Here is a 27,492-nt window from a genome sequence, read left to right as displayed (position 1 = left end):
ACACACACACACACACACACGCAGCTCGCGACACCGTCAGCAACACCCGAACTCAGTCTGAGGAGGACGCGCATTAACGGACCGTTATAATTGAATAAGAGTTTTTTTTTTTAAATAGGCCTATAACAGTGTTGACTGGTGTTTTGGTGAAGAAAAGGAAAAGTTCGGTGAATCCCGAGGGATGGAGTTGCTGTGCGTGCTGTGGATTCTGGGATGCGCGTGCATGTCTTCGGTTCAGGGATCGCGCCTGAAGACGCCCGCGTTACCGATCCAGCCCGAGCGCGAACCCGTCATGTCTAAAGGCTTGTCCGGTAAGAGAACCAGCATCACACTCTCCAAACTACAGCTTTATCACTCTTAAACATGAAGCGTTCAGAAAGAGATGTCACAGGGGACGCGTTCTAGAGCATGCAGAATATTAACACGCTTTGGATGTTAAAAGTTCGGGTGAAAAAAAAAATATACTAGTTTATTGTATTTGAAATATATTCCATTTTTCAATAGCACATTGCAAATATAGCTACTAACAAAATGTTTTACTATCTTTAAATATATTATTACCTGTTTTCACAATACAACGTTTAACACACTTTAAAATAATTGTACTTTAGTATATTTTCAAAAATATACTTGAGGTGAAAATTATCTTTATTTTTTAAAAGTGTATTTATTTGCACTTTACTTAAATATATATATATATATATATATATATATATTAGGTATATTTATAACTGTGTGCTGAAAATGATCATTGTAACAACGCATTGCAAGTATACTTTCAAAATACATTATAGTTTACAATAGTATATTGTACAAAATATAGCTAAGTAGCCTAATATTTGTTTATTAATGTGCATTTTTTTAATGAAGACAAAGTGTGCAATTTGTAGTATTTGGAATAAGCCACAGGCATTACTGAGCAAATACTTTTAACTCAAATATAATACACTTATGATACATCACTTATGTTTCGAAGACACTCGTAATGAATTTGTAATGTACTTTATAAAGTACACTTTAATATCACTAATCAAGCATGTAATTAGTCCCTACACAGGCATAAACTTAAAGTATACTTGAAGTTGTTCCAATTTAGCACACAAAAATACACTAAATACACTTAAAGTTATGCTTTACTAAAATACACTTAGTACAAAATGAGTTTAGCACACTTCAAGTTAACTAATCATTCACACACTTGAAGTAGTGAAGTAGTCTGGCTGCAAGTATACTCAGCATGTATGTTTTCCAGCAGGGTGGATCCATCAATACCAATGAAGAACCTTTATTTGTAAGAGTGTAGATCTAAAGATTCTCCATTATTGTCTGTAAAGGGTTCATGTTTCAGTGTTCGATGTTTCAGATCTTTAAGGCACCAGTACATTGATGCGTTTTTAAACCCGCAGTGAACTCATTTAAGAATCTTTAATTCAGGTTATATTGAGGAAAATGTTCTTTTGATTATAGCAAAACATGTCTTGGTTATGCGACTGTTAAAGGAACATTCTGTTTTGCAAACATTATTGGAATGTTTCAGAGAACATTCAAACGTAACAAGTTTAGAACATCCAACTGAAACATTTCAGGAAAAACATTCCATGAATGATGTGTAAATAATGTTTTGAGAACAAAAGCCTCCACAAATAACTTTATTCTCTATAGAAAGCCATCAATGCATCTGGTGTTTTAAAGAACCTCGAAGTCGAACCCCAAACACTTTAATAATCTCCGAAAGAGCCACATAAACACTATCACTTTCCACAGACTTCATTTATCTCGGTAGAGCACGGGACGGTTTACGTGTGTGTCCTTGAAAGTGTTTAGCTTAACAATAAATTGTTTAATAGTCTGGCTCTGTAAACGGACCTCATTCCAGATGCATTAAACACCAAATTTACTCCAATCTCTCATTCTCTCTTCAAAACAAAGCAGAGGAGATGTTTTGGTTTCCAGCGCTGATTTGGTTGGGAAGGAAAGAAATCGCGTTCACTGCTCGTTTTAGCTGGTGTTTGTGAAGGTTTGGCTCAAAAACGGCCGTTTGAAGCTGATTTGTACACATTCCCAATGCTCTCTCACACACACACACACACACAAACACACACACACACACGGTCTCATGCTGCTCTTGTTTATTGTCTCAATCAGGTTGCTCCTTCGGTGGCCGCTTTTATTCCCTGGAAGACACGTGGCATCCAGACCTCGGAGAACCCTTCGGTGTGATGCACTGCGTTATGTGTCACTGTGAGCCGGTGAGCATCACACACACACAAACACACACACACTGCGTTTCCATGTGGAACTGAGGAACTTTGCACCATTGTCATTGAACAGAATCGAATCAACATTGAACTGAATAATGACACTATTGACTTTTGTAGAGCTGCTTTACGGCTAACTTTCTGCGTAAGTTCTTTCAAAGTTATAAACAAATGTTCTTCCAGTTACGATAATAGAACGCTCGTTCAAAGTTATCTGGTCTTTAATAATGTTCTCAAAACATTAGAACAAAAACATTATTTATACATTATTAATGTATTTATACATACATTCATAGTTCGTTTTATTCTGAAGTGTTTCAGTTGGATTTTCATCTAACATTTTTTAAATGTTTCTACTTGTTTCAGAACATTCAGAGAACATTCAAAAGTAACATTCAGAGAAAAATAATAATATTAATAATAATTTGTTACATTTATATAACGCTTTTCTGGGTACTCAAAGTGCTTTACATGGAAGGGGGATTCTCCTCAACCACTTTCAACGTTCAAAAGTAACGTTCAGAGAAAATTCTAAAGTAACGTTCAGAGAACATTCTAAAGTAACGTTCAGAGAAAATTCTAAAGTAACGTTCAGAGAACATTCAAAAGTAACGTTCAGAGAACATTCAAAAGTAACGTTCAGAGAACATTCTAAAGTAACGTTCAGAGAACATTCTAAAGTAACGTTCAGAGAACATTCTAAAGTAACGTTCAGAGAACATTCTAAAGTAACGTTCAGAGAACATTCTAAAGTAACGTTCAGAGAAAATTCTAAAGTAACGTTCAGAGAACATTCTAAAGTAACATTCAGAGAACATTCTAAAGTAACGTTCAGAGAACATTCTAAAGTAACGTTCAGAGAACATTCAAAAGTAACGTTCAGAGAACATTCAAAAGTAACGTTCAGAGAACATTCAAAAGTAACGTTCAGAGAACATTCAAAAGTAACGTTCAGAGAACATTCTAAAGTAACGTTCAGAGAACATTCTAAAGTAACGTTCAGAGAACATTCAAAAGTAACGTTCAGAGAACATTCAAAAGTAACGTTCAGAGAACATTCAAAAGTAACGTTCAGAGAACATTCAAAAGTAACGTTCACAGAACATTCTAAAGTAACGTTCAGAGAACATTCTAAAGTAACGTTCAGAGAACATTCTAAAGTAACGTTCAGAGAACATTCTAAAGTAACATTCAGAGAACATTCAAAAGTAACGTTCAGAGAACATTCTAAAGTAACATTCAGAGAACATTCTAAAGTAACGTTCAGAGAACATTCTAAAGTAACGTTCAGAGAACATTCTAAAGTAACATTCAGAGAACATTCTAAAGTAACATTCAGAGAACATTCTAAAGTAACATTCAGAGAACATTCTAAAGTAACGTTCAGAGAACATTCTAAAGTAACGTTCAGAGAACATTCTAAAGTAACGTTCAGAGAACATTCAAAAGTAACGTTCAGAGAACATTCTAAAGTAACATTCAGAGAACATTCTAAAGTAACGTTCAGAGAACATTCTAAAGTAACATTCAGAGAACATTCTAAAGTAACGTTCACAGAACATTCTAAAGTAACGTTCAGAGAACATTATAAAGTAACTTTCAGAGAACATTCTAAAGTAACGTTCAGAGAACATTCTAAAGTAACATTCAGAGAACATTCTAAAGTAACATTCAGAGAACATTCTAAAGTAACATTCAGAGAACATTCTAAAGGAACATTCAGAGAACATTCTAAAGTATCGTTCAGAGAACATTCTAAAGTAACGTTCAGAGAACATTCTAAAGTAACGTTCAGAGAACATTCTAAAGTAACGTTCAGAGAACATTCTAAAGTAACGTTCAGAGAACATTCTAAAGTAACGTTCAGAGAACATTCTAAAGTAACGTTCAGAGAACATTCTAAAGTAGCGTTCAGAGAACATTCTAAAGTAACGTTCAGAGAACATTCTAAAGTAACGTTCAGAGAACATTCTAAAGTAACGTTCAGAGAACATTCTAAAGTAACGTTCAGAGAACATTCTAAAGTAACGTTCAGAGAACATTCTAAAGTAACGTTCAGAGAACATTCTAAAGTAACGTTCAGAGAACATTCTAAAGTAACGTTCAGAGAACATTCTAAAGTAACGTTCAGAGAACATTCTAAAGTAACACTCAGAGAACATTCTAAAGTAACGTTCAGAGAACATTCTAAAGTAACATTCAGAGAACATTCTAAAGTATCGTTCAGAGAACATTCTAAAGTAACATTCAGAGAACATTCTAAAGTAACATTCAGAGAACATTCTAAAGTAACGTTCAGAGAACATTCTAAAGTAACGTCCAGAGAACATTCTAAAGTAACGTTCAGAGAACATTCAAAAGTAACGTTCAGAGAACATTCAAAAGTAACGTTCAGAGAACATTCAAAAGTATTGTTCAGAGAACATTCAAAAGTAACACTCAGAGAACATTCAAAAGTAACACTCAGAGAACATTCAAAAGTAACGTTTAGAGAACATTCAAAAGTAACACTCAGAGAACATTCAAAAGTAATGTTTAGAGAACATTCAAAAGTAACGTTTAGAGAACATTCAAAAGTAACACTCAGAGAACATTCAAAAGTAATGTTTAGAGAACATTCAAAAGTAACGTTCAGAGAACATTCAAAAGTAACACTCAGAGAACATTCAAAAGTAACGTTCAGAGAACATTCAAAAGTAACACTCAGAGAACATTCAAAAGTAACACTCAGAGAACATTCAAAAGTAATGTTTAGAGAACATTCAAAAGTAACGTTCAGAGAACATTCAAAAGTAACACTCAGAGAACATTCAAAAGTAACGTTCAGAGAACATTCAAAAGTAACACTCAGAGAACATTCAAAAGTAACGTTCAGAGAACATTCAAAAGTATTGTTCAGAGAACATTCAAAAGTAACGTTCAGAGAACATTCAAAAGTAACACTCAGAGAACATTCAAAAGTAACAGTCATAGAACATTCTAAAGTAACGTTCAGAGAACATTCTAAAGTAACGCTCAGAGAACATTCCAAAGTAACGCTCAGAGAACATTCCAAAGTAACGTTCAGAGAACATTCTAAAGTAACGCTCAGAGAACATTCAAAAGTAACACTCAGAGAACATTCTAAAGTAACACTCAGAGAACATTCAAAAGTAACACTCAGAGAACATTCAAAAGTAACACTCAGAGAACATTCAAAAGTAACACTCAGAGAACATTCAAAAGTAACACTCAGAGAACATTCTAAAGTAACACTCAGAGAACATTCAAAAGTAACAGTCATAGAACATTCTAAAGTAACGTTTAGAGAACATTCTAAAGTAACGCTCAGAGAACATTCCAAAGTAACGTTCAGAGAACATTCTAAAGTAACGCTCAGAGAACATTCAAAAGTAACATTCAGAGAACATTCTAAAGTAACGTTTCCATAATGTTTGAAGAATAGTATGTTCCCTTAATGTTCACATAACCAAGAAACATTTAAAACGTTTTGAATGTTCAGAGAACACTCAGAAATAACGATTTCGTAACTTCAAGGGGAACGCTACGCAAGTGTTTTGTTTTGTTACAGCTGAAATTGAACTGCTGAATTCTGCAACACTGTTGTCCTGTTTATTAACAGCTTGTGTGTTCATTCTTCTCTCTCTCTCTCTCTCTCTCTCTCTCTCTCTCTCTCTCTCTCTCTCTCTCTCTCTCTCTCTCATACACACACACACACACACTCTCTCGAGCAGCAGAGGAGTCGGAGAGGGAAGGTGTTTGGGAAGGTGAGCTGCAGGAATATGAAGCAGGATTGTCCCGAACCGACCTGTGACGATCCGGAGCTGACTCCAGGACACTGCTGCAAAACATGTCCGAAAGGTACAAAAGGAGTGTGTGTTTTTCTGTGGACAAAGGGAAACAAACTGCGCTGGTGTGTAAAGAAATGATGGAAAGCTTGAGCGTGTGTGTGGACGGTCTCGAGCTCCTCATGTTTATGGATGCCGCTCTGGAACATTGACTCTGCTGTTGTACGTTGATGACATCATGCTCTGGTTTCCATGGTTACAGGTGACACATCGAGGAAGGAGGCGGAGTCTTTGTTCGAGTTCTTCCAGGAGAAAGACGACGACCTGCACAAGTCGTACAACGACAGATCCTACGTCAGCTCTGAAGAGAACAGCCATCGAGACAGCGCGACCGGTGAGACTACACACAACTTTTTCCAAATAATTTTTTATTTAATTTTTATAAAAATGTTTTGCTTTATTTTTTTTATTATTATTTTTTTTATTCTGAAATTTTCTTTATTTTTTTGTCTACTTTATTTTAATTTAAATTTTTTTTGCTTTATTTTTATTGTATTATATTTATTTATTTATAATTTATTCTGAAATTTACTTTATTTTGTTATTTTTATAAAAAAAATTATGTACTTTATTTTTTTATTTTTTTTTGCTTTATTTAAATTTTATTATTATTATTATTTTATTATTTGAAAAATTACTTTCTTTTATTTTGTTATTTTATTTTATATTCTGCTTTATTTGAGTGATTGTTTTATTCTTCAGATTTCGTGTCTCTGCTGACGGGTGTGTCGGACTCTTGGTTGCCCAGTTCCAGCGGAGTCGCTCGGGCTCGATTCACCCTCTCCCGCACCAGCCTGACCTTCTCCATCACCTTCCAGAGGTAAAACACACACCACAGCCCGTGTGTGTCTCTCGCCCGCCCTCGCTCTCTGTGTGTGTGTGTGTGTGTGTGTGTGTGTGTGTCTCTCGCCCGCCCTCGCTCTCTGTGTGTGTGTGTGTGTGTGTGTCTCCCGCTACAGCCTGACCTTCTCCATCACCTTCCAGAGGTAAAACACACACCACAGCCCGTGTGTGTCTCTCGCCCGCCCTCGCTCTCTGTGTGTGTGTGTGTGTGTGTCTCTCACCTGCCCTCGCTCTCTCTGTGTGTGTGTGTGTGTCTCTCGCCATCCCTCGCTCTCTGTGTGTGTGTGTGTGTGTGTGTGTGTGTGTGTGTCTCCCGCACCAGCCTGACCTTCTCCATCACCTTCCAGAGGTAAAACACACACCGCAGCCCGTGTGTGTGTCTCTCGCCCACCCACCCTCGCTCTCTGTGTGTGTGTGTGTGTGTGTGTGTGTCTCCCGCACCAGCCTGACCTTATCCATCACCTTCCAGAGGTAAAACACACACCACAGCCCGTGTGTGTCTCTCGCCCGCCCTCGCTCTCTGTGTGTGTGTGTGTGTGTGTGTGTGTGTGTGTGTGTGTGTGTGTGTGTGTCTCTCGCCCGCCCTCGCTCTCTGTGTGTGTGTGTGTGTGTGTGTCTCCCGCACCAGCCTGACCTTCTCCATCACCTTCCAGAGGTAAAACACACACCACAGCCCGTGTGTGTCTCTCGCCCGCCCTCGCTCTCTGTGTGTGTGTGTGTGTGTGTCTCTCACCTGCCCTCGCTCTCTCTGTGTGTGTGTGTGTGTGTGTCTCTCGCCATCCCTCGCTCTCTGTGTGTGTGTTTGTGTGTGTGTGTGTCTCCCGCACCACCCTGACCTTCTCCATCACCTTCCAGAGGTAAAACACACACCACAGCCCGTGTGTGTGTCTCTCGCCCACCCACCCTCGCTCTCTGTGTGTGTGTGTGTGTGTGTGTGTGTCTCTCGTCAGCCCTCACTCACTGTGTGTGTGTGTGTTTGTGTGTGTGTGTCTCAGGATCAACAGGCCGAGTGGAATATCCTTCCTGGACTCTGACGGAAACACTGCGTTTGAGTTCAGGGTGCCGAGGGCCGACACAGACATGGTGAGTCGAGTCAAGTCATGAAAGTCAAGTCAGCTTCATTAGTGATGTGCAGATCTGTAGTATCTGATGTTTAACTTGTGTGTGTGTGTGTGTGTGTGTGTGTGTGTGTGTGTGTGTGTGTGTGTGTGTGTGTGTGTGTGTGTGTGTGTGTGTGTGTGTGTGTGTGTGTGTGTGATTTGCAGATCTGTGGAGTTTGGAAGAATCTCCCGAAGTCTCAGATTCGACAGCTGGAGGCGGAGCAACTGCGCGTTTCCATGACAACCGCTGACAACAAGAAGGAGGAGCTACGGGGGAAAATCATCAAACACAGAGCACTGTTTGCAGGTGTGTGTGTGTGATGTTTAACTGTGTGTGTGTGTGTGTGTGTGTGTGTGTGTGTGATGTTTAACTGTGTGTGTGTGTGTGTGTGTGTGATGTTTAACTGTGTGTGTGTGTGTGTGTGTGTGATGTTTAACTGTGTGTGTGTGTGATGTTTAACTGTTTAATGAAGACACAACCTTTCTGATGTGTTTTTGGATGCTTACGTTCATTTACATTTGGTTTGTGTGACAGAAACGTTCAGTGCAATCCTGACGTCTGAAGAGGTGCATTCTGGGATGGGCGGAATCGCCATGTTGACGCTCAGTGACACCGAGAACAATCTGCATTTTATCCTGATTCAGCAGGGACTCGTTTCTCACGGGAGCTGTAAGTACACATTTAGAAAAAATCATCAAATCAAATAAATAAATAAATAAATAAATAAATAAATATAAAACAAAAATTTTAAATAAAGCATAAAATAAAGTAGAAATAACATAAAAATGTCAAAATTAAAGAAAAAAGAAATTAAATTAGATTTGAAAATAAACTAAAATAAAATAAATAAAATTAAAATAAAATAATTAAACAAAAAATAATAAATTAAAATAAAGCATAAAATATTATAAAAATAAAAATAAAATAAATAAAAACAAAAAAACAATAAAAGAAAAAATAAAGTAAATAAGAAAATAAAATAATAAATAAATAAAACAACAAAAAATAATAAATTATATGTAATAAAATAAAACAACAAATAAAGTAGATATAAATAAATAAATATTAATTAAATAAAAATATTAATTTAATAAAAACTGTATTTGATATTGTTTCAGCCTCCGCACAGATGCCGGTGAGAGTGAAACTGCTGTACCGACAACATGTGCTGAGAGAAATACGAGCAAACATCTCTACAGACGTGAGTGAAAACACACACACACACACACACACACACACACACACACACACACACACACACACACACACACACACACACACACACACAGACACACACACACACATGCATTCACTGATCTAAAGGTGGACAAGCCATTTACTTCCAATGCTTTTATACTCAGTTAATTAGAATAAAAGGAAAACATCATTCACCTTAAAATACTCAGTTAAAGTTCAGCAATGAATGTTAAGGAAACGTGTGTGTTTGTGCGTGTGTGTGTGTGTGTGTGTGTGTGTGTGTGTGTGTAGGACTCTGACCTGGCTGAAGTCCTAGCGGATCTGAACAGTCGGGAACTCTTCTGGTTATCCCGCGGGCAGCTCCAGATCGCCATGGAAACGGAAGGTCAAAACCCCCGTCAGATCTCCGGATACATTTCTGGGAAGAGATCATGTGACAGTGAGTGCAGCCAATCAGAAACTATCACCTCATTAATACAAAAAAAGTTTAAACCCAGGGTTTTTTCGCCAGTCGTATTATCATATATTGTTTTCTTTGTGACCCGGATCTATTTCTAGCACGGATGGATCTCTAACTGCCGCAATAGTGTAACACTCTCCTGATATTTTAATAACAATTACAAAGAATAAAATAATCATAATTCACTACCTTTACGATCTTTCAAGGGTAAAATTGGGACAAGTGTTTTTCCCATTATCAAAACTCCTTTCCCCCGTATATTCATATTCTGCTCATATTTATGGAAGCTTGTTTACGCCACAGATTAAAAATGAATGAAAGGGTAAGTTCGGCGTTTTACAATTAAAGCCCTGTTTTAAGATCGTTTCTGATAAAATCGAACGGTTAAGATTAAAATTTGGACACATGCTGCTGTCCCGAGAATTTTAGGTTTTTGTGTAGCACCCCCCCCCCCCCCCAATAAATTATGACTTTATTTCTCGCAATTATGACTTTATTTCTCGCAAATCTGAATTTACTTCACACAATTCTGACTTTATTTCTCGCAATTCTGACTTTATTTCTCGCAATTCTGACTTTACTTCTCGCAATTCTGACTTTACTTCTCGCAATTCTGACTTTATTTCTCGCAATTCTGACTTTATTTCTCACAATTCTGACTTTATTTCTCGCAATTCTGACTTTATATCTCGCAATAATGACTTTATTTCTCGCAATTATGACTTTATTTCTCGCAATTATGACTTTATTTCTCACAATTCTGACTTTATTTCTCGCAATTCTGACTTTATTTCTCACAATTCTGACTTTATTTCTCGCAATTCTGACTTTATTTCTCACAATTCTGACTTTATTTCTCGCAATTCTGACTTTATTTCTCACAATTCTGACTTTATTTCTCGCAATTCTGACTTTATTTCTCACAATTCTGACTTTATTTCTCGCAATTCTGACTTTATTTCTCGCAATTCTGACTTTATTTTGACACAATTTCTGACTTTATATCTCGCAATTCTGACTTTATATCTCGCAATTCTAACTTCATTTCTCGCAATTCTGACTTTACTTCTCGCAATTCTGACTTTATTACTCGCAATTCTGACTTAATTTCTCGCAATTCTGACTTTATTACTCCCAATTCTGACTTCATATCTCGCAATTCTGACTTTACTTCTCGCAATTCTGACTTTATTTCTCACAATTCTGACTTCATTTCTCGCAATTCTGAATTTACTTCACACAATTCTGACTTCATTTCTCCCAATTCTGAATTTACTTCACGCAATTCTGACTTTATTTCTCATAATTCTGACTTTATTTCTCGCAATTCTGACTTAATATCTCGCAATTATGTCTTTATATCTCGCAATTATGACTTTATTTCTCACAATTCTGACTTTATTTCTCACAATTCTGACTTTATTTCTCGCAATTCTGACTTTATTTCTATCAATTCTGACTTTATTTCTCGCAATTCTGACTTTATTTTGACACAATTTCTGACTTTATATCTCGCAATTCTTACTTTATTACTCGCAATTCTGACTTTATATCTCGCAATTCTGACTTTATTACTCGCAATTCTGACTTAATCTCTCGCAATTCTGACTTTATATCTCGCAATTCTGACTTAATTTCTCGCAATTCTGACTTTATATCTCGCAATTCTTACTTTATATCTCGCAATTCTGACTTAATTTCTCGCAATTCTGACTTTATTTCTCACAATTCTGACTTCATTCTGACTTCAAGTGCCAACTAGCCTCTCCCTATGGAGGATCCCTATACCACTCTACAGATAAAGCGTTGTGGAATTTTTCGGTTCGCGTACCTACCCAAAGTGATAAGATAAAATAAAAATTCTGCATCAAAATGTATAGACAAGTAGTTTGTTTAGGCATGGTTTGTAAGGAATTACAAACCTGCGCACATATATTCAAACGCACATAACTATAGAATCAATTCTTAATGCGCATGTGAACGCCATCAGCGTCTATCACAGGTTCACGTTTAAAGTCTGTTTAGAGAGAACGGTGTCGTCTTAGCGGCCCCTAATTTAATAACAAATGATCATTTGAGGAAGTGAATCAATCAAAACTAACTTTAGCTGGAAAAAACATTTTTCAAGAATCACTATAAAACCAAACCAATCTCTGTTACCTTAAATTATATGTTTATCTCTGTAAAGCTGCTTTGAAACAATCTACATTGTTAAAAGCGCTATATAAATGAGGATGACTTGACTTGACTTCATTTCTCGCAATTCTGAATTTACTTCACGCAATTCTGACTTTATTTCTCGCAATTCTGACTTTATTTTGACACAATTTCTGATTTATTCCTGTCATATTGTGTATAATGAATAGATTGTGCAATACTAGGAGCTTAGTGAATGACGTTGAAGGGTTAATCGTGCAGTAAAACACACATCTCACAGGATCTGTAACTACACCAGTCTCTGCTGTTTTTATACCAGCTCATATTTCATCATGTGTCATGCCTGACTATTTCTCAGATTTCATAGTTCATAATTATGATTCTGATTGTGAAGAGGTCAGGAATGCACAGCGACAGTCGATAGAGGCCAGAGTTGCTGCAGGATCAGTTTCACACACACACACACACACACACACACACACACACACACACACACACACACACACACACACACACACACACACACACACACACACACACACACACACACACACACACACACACACACACACACACACACACACACACACACTCTGCTGTGTGACTCCAGCTGCTGCATTAACAGCGTGACGTTATGCGTGAGGAATTCAGACTCTGTTTACTCTACATCACAGTCGCTCTCTTAACCTCACGTCACTGTGACCTTTGACCCTGCGTGAGTTCATGTGGGTTTAAATTGTTTTCTCGCATGCAAAACTCACCGTTCACTTTAGTTTTTCTCTTTTGCAGTTTTAGAGTAAAATGTGGTTTTGAAAATATATATGTCATATTAAAATAGTATTTTTGTGCATTTTTATAACAATAAATATAAAATGATGTAACTTTTTAAAATTTCTTTTTTATTTCACTCCAGCAATAATCTGCCAAGTGTCGTGATTGAGAAGAGATCAAACTGTCGCTCTAAAGCGTTCAAGATTTACCAGTTTAAGCTGGAAATGTAGTTAAAAAGTGAATAAATGGATTATAAACACAGCCTAAATATAATGTAGTACCATATCCCAAATCCAAATCCCCTTAAAAAAAACACAAAATATTAAATAAAATAACATTATCGAACTAAAATATAGTACACTCATTGAAATAAAAATAAGAAATTCTGTCATGTTTGAGCGACACGTGAAAAGCAGCAGTTCTTGCTGTAACGTCATCAGATTTATCTGTATTTCCTGTTCCTGTTTCAGCTCTTCAGAGCGTGATGTCCGGCGGATCCGCTCTGACTCCCGGGAAAACCGGCGGCGTGGGATCGGCCGTCTTCACACTCCATCCCAACGGCTCGCTCGACTACCAGGTGTGTGTGTGTGTGTGTGTGTGTGTGTGTGTGTGTGTGTGTGTGAGGGACCACCAGGTAACGACTCGTTCTGTTCCCTCACGATCACTTCCGTCAGTCAGTCGATCGACGTTGAAAAATTTACTTTTTCACTCTCCGGCCATTCAGAACGTTTACTAGCCAACAAACAAAAAAAGAAATTAGCCAGATTAACTACGCCATAGTTTATATTACTGGTCAATTATATTAGTGGCTGATATTTGTTATTTTTAAAATATCGGCATCGGCCGATAAGTTTTTCTGATTGGTCGATGTGTTGGAAGCGGGACTTTTATTTTCACTGCGCTGTATGTAAAACGAATGTTACCTTGTCTTTATTTATTTTTTAAATGATTACCAGTGCACACGAAATTACCAGATTACCGACTGCCCTGTTACAGTGTTTACTTCCTTTTTATTCACATATTCATATCGTTTTAAACAATTACTCAGTAAAAAAACACTGTTATAGGATTGCAGATTCAAGAAGTTGCCATCTAAAGTATAAGCATGTTTATTTTAAAGATTTGTTTTCTAGTTTATTTACAATTTATTAAATATCGATTAAAATAATTATAAAGTATGTATATATATATATATATATATTTATAAATGCACATGAACAAGCGTGCTGTTATTTGTAGCGTAGTGACGTGTGTGTTCAAGTAAGCCAGATATGAGCAGATTCTGTGCAATACGCTGTATTTAATATATCATGATGACTTACGAATATTTGTGCTAAATCTGCGCAGATTTGACTTACAAGAACTTCCCAGCAAAGTGAGTAAACATAATAAGTAATACGACGATATTGGCTCGTTATTAGACAGTGTTCCCCGCCACAGCTGATTATTACCCGCACTTAGCGGGTGTTCATTTCAAACCCTGTATATATATATATATATATATATATATTAGGGATGCACGATATATCGGCCACCATATCGGTATCGGACGATAAATGTTAATTTTTAATGTTATCGGTATCGGCTTGATAAGAGAATTTATCCGATATATTGAAGCCAATAAATAATGGATTATTTCCTTTAGCTGAGACACTTCAGATGCACACTGTTCAACATGATGATTTTAATTGAAATATGATTGTAATCTCTTCAAAAAAGGAAAATAAAGTTAAGTTCAGCAACATGTTCAGCAAGTCTATCATATAGGCTACATAAAATTACCATGAGAACATTATAATTGTGAGTTTGGGACATGATTCTTAATGGGGAGGATTTTGTTTTTGTAATCAGGCTCTCAAAAATTATATAAAATTTGGATTTAGATTTATCGGCCAATTTATGCAAAGCTAGTAAACATAAGTAACGCGAGATTGGCTCGTGATTAGACAGCGTTCCCCGCCACTCTTGAGTTTTACCTGCATTCGTGGTATGTTAATTTGAACCCTGGTGTGGGTGTCGCGGCAGGTTCTGGTGGCGGGTCTGACCAGCGCGGTGGTCGGCGTGACGCTGGAGATGAAGCCGCGGCGGCGCAGTAAACGCAGCGTTCTGTACGACATCACGGCGGACTTCAGCGCGGGTGTGGACGAGCATGGCGGGGACGGCAGGGCGGCGGGGAGCCTCAGTCGTGTGGAGGCCCGACACATTCACATGCTCCTGCAGAACGAGCTGTTCATCAACATCGCCACGGCGCAGCAGCAGGAGAGCGAGCTGCGCGGACAGATACGCATGCTAGCCTACAGCGGCTTCGACGCGCAACGCAACGGTGAGGAATGCAGTTCACCTTTATTTCTATATACACATCATTTCAAAGCAGCTTTACAGAAAATGCACGAGTCCATATTAAGTTATGTGTTTCAGAAATGTACATCTACAGAATCACAGTTAGCAAAAAATGAATTAATGTAAACAATGTAATTATTTAATGCGGAAACTCATTGAAGAAATAAATACTTGTTTGTTAACAAATGATTATGACATTTAGAAAATATAGCATTGGTACATGTTGATTCAGTGTTCGGGTCTGAAACACGGACGATAGAGAAGGGATTTCTGATACCGGGGTCACTACACACTTTCACAGTCAAATTTACGTCTTTTTAAGATCTAAAGAAATATAAATGAATACTGTACATTAGGGGTGTGCAATATTGACAAAGAAATTGAAAACTCGATTAATGCTGGGAAACGATTAATCGCATTCAAAATAAAAGTTTGTATTTACATAATCAATGTGTGTGTAATTATTTTGTATATATATTTTGTATATATACGCACACATATACATGTATATATTCAAGAAATATTTGCATGTATATACTGCATATATATTTACATATATATATATATATATATATATATATATATATATATATATATAAACACATTTCTCTTAAATATATACATGCATGTGTGTGTTTATATATACAAAATAATTATACACACATACCGGTATATTATTTAAACACAAACTTTTATTTGGGATGTAATTAATCATGATTAATAGTTGCCCAGCACTAATCCAGATATTTTATAACATTTTGTTGATAGTAATGTGTTTGTGTACTGGTACCATTATTATTTTTTTATTAAGGGGCAATATTTGCCACCTTAAATTGATTTCCAGGGGCATTTTTACCCATATAAGGGCATTTTTTCTTAACTTATTAGATGTATGCATCACCTTTTATGTCAAATTCTAACATTCAAATTAAATTCAGTTTGATTAATAATAATAATTTTCCACAAGAAGTTGGCAGAGACACACAATGTCAAATATTTTGAGCTGAATTCAAAGGGTTTTTGCATAAAAATGTTGAGAAATTTTGATTTTAAGTTGAAAGAATGTGAGGAATCTGCTCAAATTATTATTTATTGATCAAATGTAGTAATTTAAAGGTGAAACAAAATTGCATTAAAAATATTATCAAAATGAAATAAGCTTTCTGGAAAAGAAAAAAAAGTATAATTTTAGAACTTCGGGTGATTCTGACCCGCGAGGGAAAGATGTGTTACAGACGCGAGGGTTAAGAGGATCCGCGGGGACCCTGGATACTGATTTGATGATTCATTTTTTTCAATAATCCTCTTTTTTTGTGTGCAGAGCTGCCGGTTCCTCTCGCGGGTCAGTTCGTGTCTCCGCCGGTGCGGACGGGCGCCGCGGGTCACGCCTGGGTCACGGTGGACCAACAGTGTCATCTACACTACGAGATCGTGGTCAACGGTCTCAGCCGGAGCGAAGACGCCTCCATCAACGCTCACCTGCACGGACTGGCCGAGATCGGAGACATGGACGACGACTCCACCAATCACAAGAGACTCCTGACGGGCTTCTACGGCCAGCAGGTAAACCAATCAGGAGACACGATTCAGTATGGTTATAATTAGGGTTGGGTATCGTTTGAATTTTAATGATTCCGGTTCTGATTTCGATTCTGCTTATCGATTCATAATTTTGATTCCAATAAGGTAAAAATAAAAACTTAAGATATCATTCACATTTAGTCTTACTCCGAAACATGTAATTGTATCTCAATATCATGAACAGAAATCGACAGATAAAGAACACTTACACGAGGAACGTTTGCCTGTGGTTTAAAAACACCATAGAAGAACAACTAGCCCAACTACTATAAGCTTAAAGCATTATTAAACATGAGGAAACACTCAGTTATTAAACAAATATTTTTTTATATATATATATAATATCTATATATATGTAATATATAGAAATAATACGCTTATTTAAAAAGATACGATTGAAAAAAATAACAGTTTTAGGATTTTCAGGTTGAGAAACGGTAACTAAATGTAAAATATCTCTTCAGTTCATAAATAAAATCTACATTAGAAATATAGTTAGAGAAGTGATTGAGTGAAGAACGAGTGAATCTTCTCTTCTTCTGTTGTGTGATTAGTGTTATTATAGAGCAGGAATATTAGTGCTGTCACTTTAAGAGCTGCACACATCCAATATACTGATACACACACACACACAGAAAACAGAGTCTCTAGCATTGGAATTGATTTTCGATTCCCAACCCGTTATAATGTAAACTGTAATGTAGCGTTTTTCTTTGGCCAGAAGCACAATCATGCTGTCGTTTACTGGATACGTTAAAGGAATTGTTTATAAATCAAAGATGGTGTTTCCTCAAATGAGCTGAAACTAGTTTAATTCTGTTTTAAGATAAAGATTGTGACGTTTGCACAAAGCTTGAAGTGTCTCTGTGTCTTCTAGGCTCAGGGTGTGTTGAAGGACATTAGTGTCGAGTTATTGAGGCATTTGGACGAAGGCATGGCTTATATTCAGGTCAGCACTAAGATGAATCCAAGAGGAGAAATACGAGGACGGGTGAGTACACACACACTCTGTCATACACACACACTTTCTCATACACAACCACACACTCTCTCTCTCACACACACAAATATTGATTTATTTAATTATATATTTTTAATTCATTTATGTAATAAATATATATGTATACTGTTAAGTTTAAGTTTTTATGTGTTTGACTTTTCCTGCGGTAACAGAAGTGTGTTGTATGGTCTGAGCTTGACTCCACTGGCGCTGGTTGACTGTATGTGTGTGTGTGTGCGTGTTGTGCAGATCCAGGTGCCCAACAGCTGTGAGTCGGGCTCTCGGGGGGAGGTGGTGGAGGAGGACGAGTTCCACGAGCTGGTGTTCGTGCGTGACCCGGCGGCGCTGAAGAAGGACCCGCACACATGCTTCTTCGAGGGGGAACATCACGCACACGGGTCTCAGTGGACCCCGCAGTATAACACCTGCTTCAGCTGCTCCTGCCAGGTACACACACACACACACACACCCCGCAGTATAACACCTGCTTCAGCTGCTCCTGCCAGGTACACACACACACACACACACACACACACACACACACACACACCCCGCAGTACAACACCTGCTTCAGCTGCTCCTGCCAGGTACACACACACACACACCCCGCAGTATAACACCTGCTTCAGCTGCTCCTGCCAGGTACACACACACACACACACCCCGCAGTACAACACCTGCTTCAGCTGCTCCTGCCAGGTACACACACACACACACACACCCCGCAGTATAACACCTGCTTCAGCTGCTCCTGCCAGGTACACACACACACACACACACCCCGCAGTATAACACCTGCTTCAGCTGCTCCTGCCAGGTACACACACACACACACACACACACACACACACACACACCCCGCAGTATAACACCTGCTTCAGCTGCTCCTGCCAGGTACACACACACACACACACCCCGCAGTACAACACCTACTTCAGCTGCACCTGCCAGGTACACACACACACACACACCCCGCAGTACAACACCTGCTTCAGCTGCTCCTGCCAGGTACACACACACACACACACACACACACGCTCAGCAGTACAACACCCACTTCACCTGCTCCTGCCAGGTACACACACACACACACACACACACACACCGCAGTATAACACCTGCTTCAGCTGCTCCTGCCAGGTACACACACAATCACACACACACACACGCCCAGCAGTACAGCACCCACTTCACCTGCTCCTGGCAGGTACACACACACACACCCCGCAGTACAACACCTGCTCCTGCCAGGTACAAACACACACACACACACATACACACCGCAGTATAACACCTGCTTCAGCTGCTCCTGCCAGGTACACAGACACACACACACACACACACACACACACACCGCAGTACAACACCCGCTTCACCTGCTCCTGCCAGGTACACAGACACTTCTTCTTATGCAGTCCATCGATTTCGAAGATGACGTCACTTCTAGGATGCGTTGTTGTCATGTTGAAGCAGCCGCTGCCGTCGGCGGTGCCGTTGAAGCTGCGAAGCCCAATCCGGGAGCCCAAGTCCTGCCGCAGTCTGTGTGAGAGCTGAGTCTGGGGATGGATGTAGTTGTGGCTGTGTGCGTTGGCGTCTGCGCTGATGTAGCTCAGTTCTGTGTTGAGCGCGCTGTGATTCGACCCCCAGATCACATGCAGGACTCCATGCCTGACGGTTGGCAGCTGTTGTTTCCAAAACTCCAGTGTTGATGCCACAATTTTCAGGGTCACCTTGAGGTGATCCTTGTAGCGACGCTTCTGACCCACGGGTCTCCTGTTGGCTGCGTATATCTGCCCATAGAGGACTTGCCGGAGTAGGCGGCGGGAGGGCATGCGGATGACATGTCCGATCCAGTTGTCGCCTAGCAAGGATTTTCTCCATGCTGCTGGAGTTGGTGCGCTGTTGGATATCCGTGTGGAGGATTGTGTCTTTCCATGTGACACCTAGCATGCGCTCGAGTCATCTGATGTGAAAGCCCTCAAGACACCGAATATGCCTGCGGTAGGGAGTCCAGGCTTCTGCACCACACAGCAGACTGCCTGGGAAGGGTTTAATGCGTGCCTGGATCTCGTTGTCTATGAGGCAGGTGTGTGTGAGGATGCTTCCAAGGTAGCAGACGTGCTGAACAACCTTTACTGGTGAGCCATGAATGTAGAGTTCAGGGGGTGTTAGGGTGGGGGCCGTGGTCTTTGCAGTGATCTCTGTCTTTTGGATGTTAACTTGTAGGCCACAAGCTTGATAGACTGCGCATACAACATCCAGTGTGTGCTGCATTGTGGTAGGGCTGTGGGCTAGGAGGGCACAGTCATCAGCGTATCGCAGTTCATGAATTGTGATGGCGGTGCACTTGGTGATGGCTTGCAGGCGGCGGAGGTTAAAGAGGTTCCCGTCCAGAGGAAACTGTAGGCACACACCCTCGTCGGGGCTGAGGGAGATGCGGGAGAGGAGGGTGAAGATCACTGGAGCCGGTACACACCCGTTTCACTCCTACCTGCACAGGAAAGGAGGGGGATTGAGATGTACCCACAATCACACGAGCCTGCATGCCGACGTGAAACTGTTGTAGGATGTCCAGAAATCTTGGTGGCACTCCAAACTTCTCCAGAATGACCCAAAGGACTTGGCGGTCAATGGTGTCAAAAGTCTTTATCAGGTCGATGAAGGCATTGAACAGGTCTTTGTTCTGGTCTCTGGCTTTCTCCAGGCGCAGGACAAAGACGGACCGATCCTTCCGGAAGCCGCTCTGTGACTCAGGAAAGATCCGTTCTGTGATGCTCTTCGTTTGATGGAACAACGTGACCCTCGTTAATACTTTCCCTGGCAATTAAACCTAAATCTCTTACAGTTGTTTTTAAGTGAGATGCCAGAGGACTTGAATCTACTACTAGTTTTTTGGGTTACCGAATACAATAACCTCTGTTTTTTCCTCGTTTAACATTTAAAAGTTTTTGGCCATCCAGTTTTTAATGTCCTTTAAACATTCCAAAAGTGATTCAAATGAATTCGTAGAGTGTCTGAGTGGTAGATACATTTGCGTGTCATCGGCGTAACAATGAAATGACACTCTGTACTTTCTGAAAATGCTACCCAGAGGGAGCAAATATAAGGAAAAAAGTATGGGAGAAAGAATAGACCCTTGTGGGACACCCCAAGGGAGAGGTTTTTTAGCCGAGGTCCTATTAGTATAATTTACTGAAAAGTATCTACCACTCAGATAGGACTGAAACCATTTCAAAACTGTACCTTTAAATATATTGAAAGTATATTTGCACTTTACCTAAAAATAATAAATTAACACACTTGAAGTACTGAAGTAGTCCTATACTTAGCATATATGTGTTGTTCAGCAGTGAGTGTATCTGATCATGTGTGTGTTGTTCAGCAGTGAGTGTATCTGATCATGTGTGTGTTGTTCAGCAGTGAGTGTATCTGATCATGTGTGTGTTGTTCAGCAGTGAGTGTATCTGATCATGTGTGTGTTGTTCAGCAGTGAGTGTATCTGATCATGTGTGTGTTGTTCAGCAGTGAGTGTATCTGATCATGTGTGTGTTGTTCAGCAGTGAGTGTGTCTGATCATGTGTGTGTTTTTCAGCAGTGAGTGTGTCTGATCATGTGTGTGTTGTTCAGCAGTGAGTGTATCTGATCATGTGTGTGTTGTTCAGCAGTGAGTGTATCTGATCATGTGTGTGTTGTTCAGCAGTGAGTGTGTCTGATCATGTGTGTGTTGTTCAGCAGTGAGTGTATCTGATCATGTGTGTGTTGTTCAGCAGTGAGTGTATCTGATCATGTGTGTGTTGTTCAGCAGTGAGTGTATCTGATCATGTGTGTGTTGTTCAGCAGTGAGTGTATATGATCATGTGTGTGTTGTTCAGCAGTGAGTGTATCTGATCATGTGTGTGTTGTTCAGCAGTGAGTGTATCTGATCATGTTAGTGTTGTTCAGCAGTGAGTGTATCTGATCATGTGTGTGTTGTTCAGCAGTGAGTGTATCTGATCATGTTAGTGTTGTTCAGCAGTGAGTGTATCTGATCATGTGTGTGTTGTTCAGCAGTGAGTGTATCTGATCATGTTAGTGTTGTTCAGCAGTGAGTGTATCTGATCATGTGTGTGTTGTTCAGCAGTGAGTGTATCTGATCATGTGTGTGTTGTTCAGCAGTGAGTGTATCTGATCATGTGTGTGTTGTTCAGCAGTGAGTGTATCTGATCATGTGTGTGTTGTTCAGCAGTGAGTGTGTCTGATCATGTGTGTGTTGTTCAGCAGTGAGTGTATCTGATCATGTTAGTGTTGTTCAGCAGTGAGTGTATCTGATCATGTGTGTTGTTCAGCAGTGAGTGTATCTGATCATGTGTGTGTTGTTCAGCAGTGAGTGTATCTGATCATGTTAGTGTTGTTCAGCAGTGAGTGTATCTGATCATGTGTGTGTTGTTCAGCAGTGAGTGTATCTGATCATGTGTGTGTTGTTCAGCAGTGAGTGTATCTGATCATGTGTGTGTTGTTCAGCAGTGAGTGTATCTGATCATGTGTGTGTTGTTCAGCTGTGAGTGTATCTGATCATGTTAGTGTTGTTCAGCAGTGAGTCTATCTGATCATGTGTGTGTTGTTCAACAGTGAGTGTATCTGATCATGTGTGTGTTGTTCAGCAGTGAGTGTATCTGATCATGTGTGTGTTGTTCAGCAGTGAGTGTATCTGATCATGTGTGTGTTGTTCAGCAGTGAGTGTATCTGATCATGTGTGTGTTGTTCAGCAGTGAGTGTATCTGATCATGTGTGTGTTGTTCAGCAGTGAGTGTATCTGATCATGTGTGTGTTCTCTGCAGAAGAAGACGGTGATCTGTGACCCGGTGATCTGTCCTGCGCTGTCGTGTCCTCACACACTCCAGCCTGAAGACCAGTGCTGTCCGGTGTGTGACGGTGAGAAACCAGACAACTCTATTAACACTCATCCTTTCCTCGCGTTCTGTAACAAATCCTTTCCTCGCGGGCCAAAACGACCCCAAGCCCTAAGAATATACTTCATTTTTATTTTTTTATTATTTAAAATTTTATTTTGATACTATTTTTTCGATTTTGAATAAACCTTTTTAATTCAGCTCTAAATATCTTACATTGGGAGTCTTTGCCGACCTCTTGTGGAAAATAAATTATATTACATGATATTTATGAGCTGTTCCTCTGGGTCCTAAAGTCAGTTTCTCTTCAGAATGCATTCAGATACACATGTAGACATTATAAAATCATTTTTGGGTAAAGTTTGAGCATTTTTAGGTTTTTCTATGTGTACTGAAGCATTCCTCACATTCCTAAGGGAGTCAGATTGACTCGCAAGCGAAGGATTTGTTACTGTTTTAAATTTCCACCACAAAACTCCTCGAATCCATCATTTTTTTCTGTGTATTCGAGTGCGGCAAAACTCCTGGGGTCTTGGACCCCTCTGATGAACACTACAATTTTTATGTTTAATGTGTTATAAAGTTTGTGTTTTAACATTATTTTTGATTTCCATGAACAGAAAAGGAGGAGACCAAAGAGACGACTGCTGTAGAAAAGACTGAGGAAGATCCAGAGGGTGAGTTTATATTAAATCAATACATAAAATGTAACATTGCAACTATCATTTTAAATGCGCAACTGGTTGTAAGTGTACAGTACGATGTTTATTTCTCGTTTCAGGCTGTTATTTCGAAGGTGATCAGAAGATTCACGCACCTGGAACAACATGGCATCCGTTCGTCCCGCCGTTCGGCTACATCAAGTGTGCCGTGTGCACCTGCAAGGTGACATCCCTATACAGCGCACAATTACTGCACGCTTCAGTTATGAGCAAAAGTACCAAAAGTGGACTCAGACATTAGTTTTTTTCAACTGCTTACCCACAAAATCTTTACTGTCACACAATTTCTGAAACCTGACACTCAAACACCAGAAACACACACCAAATCTGCAAAACCAAACACTCATTCTCAGCCTCAGTTTTAAATTTCATTAAACACTTTTTGCAAACCACAACACACACTTCTCTATGCAACACACACACATCTAACACACACATCTTGATTTCCTGGATATTGACACACACACACACACACACACACACACATCTAACAGGAAGAATATTGATTTCCTTTTTCAAACACAACTTATCAAAACACCACAGTAATTCATCAGAGCCTCACACACACACACACACACACACACGCACACACACACACACACACACACACACACACACACACACACACACACACACACACACACACACACACACACACACACGAACATCACACACACACACACACACTCCTCACACTCAATGCTTTACTGAGCACCAACCAATCATGGCTTTAGAATAAGCCTATAAACAGGTCAAAGGTCGAGTTATAGGTGTTTCGGAGGACTGTAACACTGTATTCACAATAACAAATGCTTACAGTAAACAAAATTATAGTTTGGTTTCAATCTTGCTTTCGTGTTTACCGTGAACTTTTCATTATCTCTCAGCCATTTGCTTTCAATCTTGTATGTGAAAGAAGAGCTTTAGGTTTGGAATAACTGTGTGTATGATATATCCAAAAATATTGTATTATGGCAACGGTGTTTGCAATGTAAGACAAATGTTTGCGTTTGAGATGTGTTTGTGATAATTTGAATGCAGTGCTTCATTTTGCAAGAGATGTGAGGCAATTTAGCATTTTGTGTGTGCAATTCTTAAATTTGTGTGTAAAGTTTTGAAAGTGTGTGTAAGCAGTTGACAACCTGTATATTAATGCTTACCGTCATTGGCTGGTGCGTCACAGGGCTCCACAGGAGAAGTGCACTGCGAGAAGGTGACGTGCCCGCCCCTAACCTGCAGTCAGCCAATCAGAGCCAACCCTTCAGACTGCTGCAAGGCGTGTCCCGCCGAAGACACGCCCCCTCTGGAGGACGACGAGATGATGCAGGCCGACGGAACGCGTCATTGCAAGTTCGGCAAAAACTACTACCAGAACAGCGAACACTGGCACCCGAGTGTGCCGCTGGTGGGCGAGATGAAGTGCATCACCTGCTGGTGTGACGTGAGTATTACAAGCTTTGCTGCACTTCAGTATGCCAGCTTGTTACAAACATGGAAGAAAAAAAGAGAGAAGTAAACTCAGAATTCAGAGAAAAAAGTCTAAATTGCAAGATATAAACTCAGAATTCAGAGAAAAACACATAATTGAGATATAAACTTAGAATTCTAACAACAAAGTCGCAATTGCGAGATTTAAACTAAGAATTCAGAGAAAAAAGTCGAATTTGCAAGATATAAAATTCAGAATTCAGAGAAACTTATAATTGCGAGATGAAAACTCAGAATTCAGAGAAAAAAAGTAAAAATTGCTAGATATAAACTGAGAATTGCGAGATGTAAACTCAGAATTGAGAAATAAACATAGAATTCCAACAAAAAAGTCTTAATTGCTAGATATAAACTCAGAATTGCGAGAAAAAACTCAGAATTGAGATATAAACTTAGAATTATGACAAAAAAGTCAATTCCAACAAATTTATAATTCCAACAAAAAAGTCATGATATAAACTCAGAATTCAGAGAAAAAGTCAAATTTGCGAGATGTAAAAATCAGAATTCAGAGAAACTCATAATTGCGAGATATAAACGTAGAATTCCAACAAAAAAAGTTGAAACTGCAAGATATAAACTCCAGGGTTCGTACAATGTGCTTAATGCCTGAATTTGACATTTTGAAATTTTTGGGAAACCCTTGAAAACAGACATTTTTATAAAAAGGTAATTGAAAAGTGCGTGAATTATTGAAAGACAATATATGTGAAATTAATGTTTAATTTTATTGATAAAACAATCTTTTCACACAAACTCAACGCTGCGACCCGTCTGATATAGATATAGAGCCATTTTGGCTGAGCTTGATATTGCTCATATAAATATCCAAGTATGTGATGCATCTTTCATTCTTCAAAGTCAATCATATATTCATGGGAGAAAAAAAAATCAGTTTGAATAAGAATAACTAAAGTATCCTTTCAGTGGTTAAAGTTTCCAGTCCTTGCATCTGCTGCACTTTATTTGTACCATTTTGTTTTATTAGTTTATTTTTGTTTATCTATTTACCTTTTTTTTTCTTTAAAGATAAAAAAGATATTGTTTGATAAGTGAGATCTCTTGATTGTAGTCCTTATAAAACCAAAAAGTAGTGCTTGAAAAGTCATTGAAAGTCCTGGAAGTTCATTTTACAGCATCTGTACAAACCCTGAAACTCAGAACTGAGAAATAAACTCAGAATTCCAACGAAAATGTCGAAATTGCGAGATGTAAACTCAGAATTGTGAGAAAAGTCAGAATCAATAGATGACCTTTAGTATTCCACGGTGTAATATGTGTGCTGTGAGTAACGCGTGTGTGGTTGCAGCACGGCGTGACGAAGTGCCAGAGGAAGCAGTGTCCGCTGTTAAGCTGCAGGAACCACATCCGCAGAGAGGGAGCATGCTGTCCCCAGTGCATCGGTGAGTTATGATCACAAACACTGAACACACAAACTCAACCCTGAACACTTTAATCTGCTGCTCTTCATGTGTCACTCTAAAATGTCAGAATTTTTTTGAATTTCAATGAAATGAATGTACTATATTTTAGTTTTTATTGGCAGATTATTGCTGAAGTGAAAAAAGTTTCACAAAGTGAACGTAAAAAAAGTTACAGAATTGTACGTTTATTGTTAGGAAAAGTATATTTTCAAAATCATGTTTTCCTCTTATCCAAGAAAATCAAAGGCATACATGTAAACAAGTTGTGTTGTGAATGTGAGTCTCAGTAAATGAGCGTTCAGTGAGAGTGTGTTCGACTGCAGTACCAAACGCTTCCACTAGAGGAAACTCTCATTCATTTACAGTGCGTCGTTTCTGACCGCGAGAAACACAAGTGTGAATATTGTTTTCAGGACCATTTTACCTGTTCCAATCATGGCCATGATTATTTATTGTGTGTGTGTGTGTTCACAAGGCAAGTGCCAAAACCTTTACCAAGTTTCGTACCATTTCGATGAAGAATTTTTTTTAAAATTTCACAAAAATGTCGTAAGAGCACCAGAGGGTTGACAAAAAGTAAATCCTGACCAATTAACTCAGCAAACTTCACCTCTTTGTTTTACAGAGGACTTTATGGAAAAAGAAGAAATGGCAAAGATGGTGGAGAAAAAGAAAAACTGGAGACACTGACACTTTCCTCAACGTTGCCGTCCGCCGGTTCTGAGATCAGGTCGTCTCACACTCGCACAACGGGACGCCGAAGGACTGCACAAATAAACCAGCGCACGACACAGAAGAAGAGGTCCAGAACACACAGAATGTAAGAAGGAAGTGGTTCTGAAGATACAGGTTATCAAGACAAACACACAACAGAAGAGAAGGAGAATGAATCTCGGCGGTTTCCCATTGACTGATTTCCTCACGGGAAAGTTTGTTTTCATTTTGTTTGCGTATTTGACATCAGACACTCGTACTAAGATTTGACACGCCAGCATCATACCTGTAAATGTGTGCATGTGGCCACAATGTAAAAAATACGCTTCTCAACAAAATGCACATTGCAATCTTTTATAATGCACATATAACTCGAATCCCAGCCAATCAGCAGGACTGTTGCGATGCATCTGATTGGAGACTCGCCCTGTGGGAGGGGCTTGCAATGGGGGCGGGGTTTATAATGCTCATCAACATAAACCCCGCCCACTTCTGTTCTGCTGCACCTGATGTTGTAAGTCTGTTTGCTGGTATATAATATTTTTTATCGCTATTTTCTTTCAGTATTTTGATGAGTATTATGAATATTATTGCATATTTATTAATGATGAATAAACAATAAAGTTTTAATTTTATGTTGTCATAAAAGAAGCATGTTGTTGATTTTTCTCTCTGCACAAACACCTGTTTGACATGATG

The 27,492-nt window shown here is 39.0% G+C and overlaps 1 protein-coding gene across 3 annotated transcripts; it reads left to right on the top strand.

Moving 5' to 3' along the window:
• Positions 1 to 27,441, top strand: chrd (chordin). 3 transcript variants are annotated; one of them, XM_077221403.1, is made up of 21 exons: positions 1 to 311; positions 2,146 to 2,249; positions 5,993 to 6,119; positions 6,309 to 6,440; positions 6,809 to 6,926; positions 7,945 to 8,032; positions 8,215 to 8,356; positions 8,585 to 8,719; positions 9,169 to 9,251; positions 9,539 to 9,686; positions 13,106 to 13,212; positions 14,661 to 14,958; positions 16,297 to 16,538; positions 17,434 to 17,547; positions 17,806 to 18,003; positions 22,374 to 22,467; positions 23,066 to 23,122; positions 23,227 to 23,330; positions 24,351 to 24,608; positions 25,965 to 26,058; positions 26,705 to 27,441. In XM_077221403.1, exons 1-21 carry the CDS (start codon positions 182 to 184, stop codon positions 26,767 to 26,769), a joined length of 2,838 nt encoding a protein of 945 aa, XP_077077518.1. In that variant the 5' UTR covers positions 1 to 181; the 3' UTR covers positions 26,770 to 27,441. The 3 variants fall into 3 exon arrangements, with proteins under 3 accessions (XP_077077518.1, XP_077077520.1, XP_077077519.1); XM_077221405.1 differs by lacking the exons at positions 1 to 311; positions 2,146 to 2,249; positions 5,993 to 6,119; positions 6,309 to 6,440; positions 6,809 to 6,926 and adding an exon at positions 7,558 to 7,604; XM_077221404.1 differs by lacking the exons at positions 1 to 311; positions 2,146 to 2,249; positions 5,993 to 6,119; positions 6,309 to 6,440; positions 6,809 to 6,926 and adding an exon at positions 7,785 to 7,806.
• Positions 27,442 to 27,492: the final 51 nt, after the last annotated feature.

This window comes from Siphateles boraxobius, unplaced genomic scaffold (assembly GCF_051911475.1).
Source record: "Siphateles boraxobius isolate OS27281-9 unplaced genomic scaffold, OSU_SipBor_1 82, whole genome shotgun sequence".
NCBI lineage: Eukaryota > Metazoa > Chordata > Actinopteri > Cypriniformes > Leuciscidae > Siphateles > Siphateles boraxobius.
Note: the sequence above shows the minus strand (reverse complement) of the source record. Positions and strands in the feature narration are given on the sequence as shown.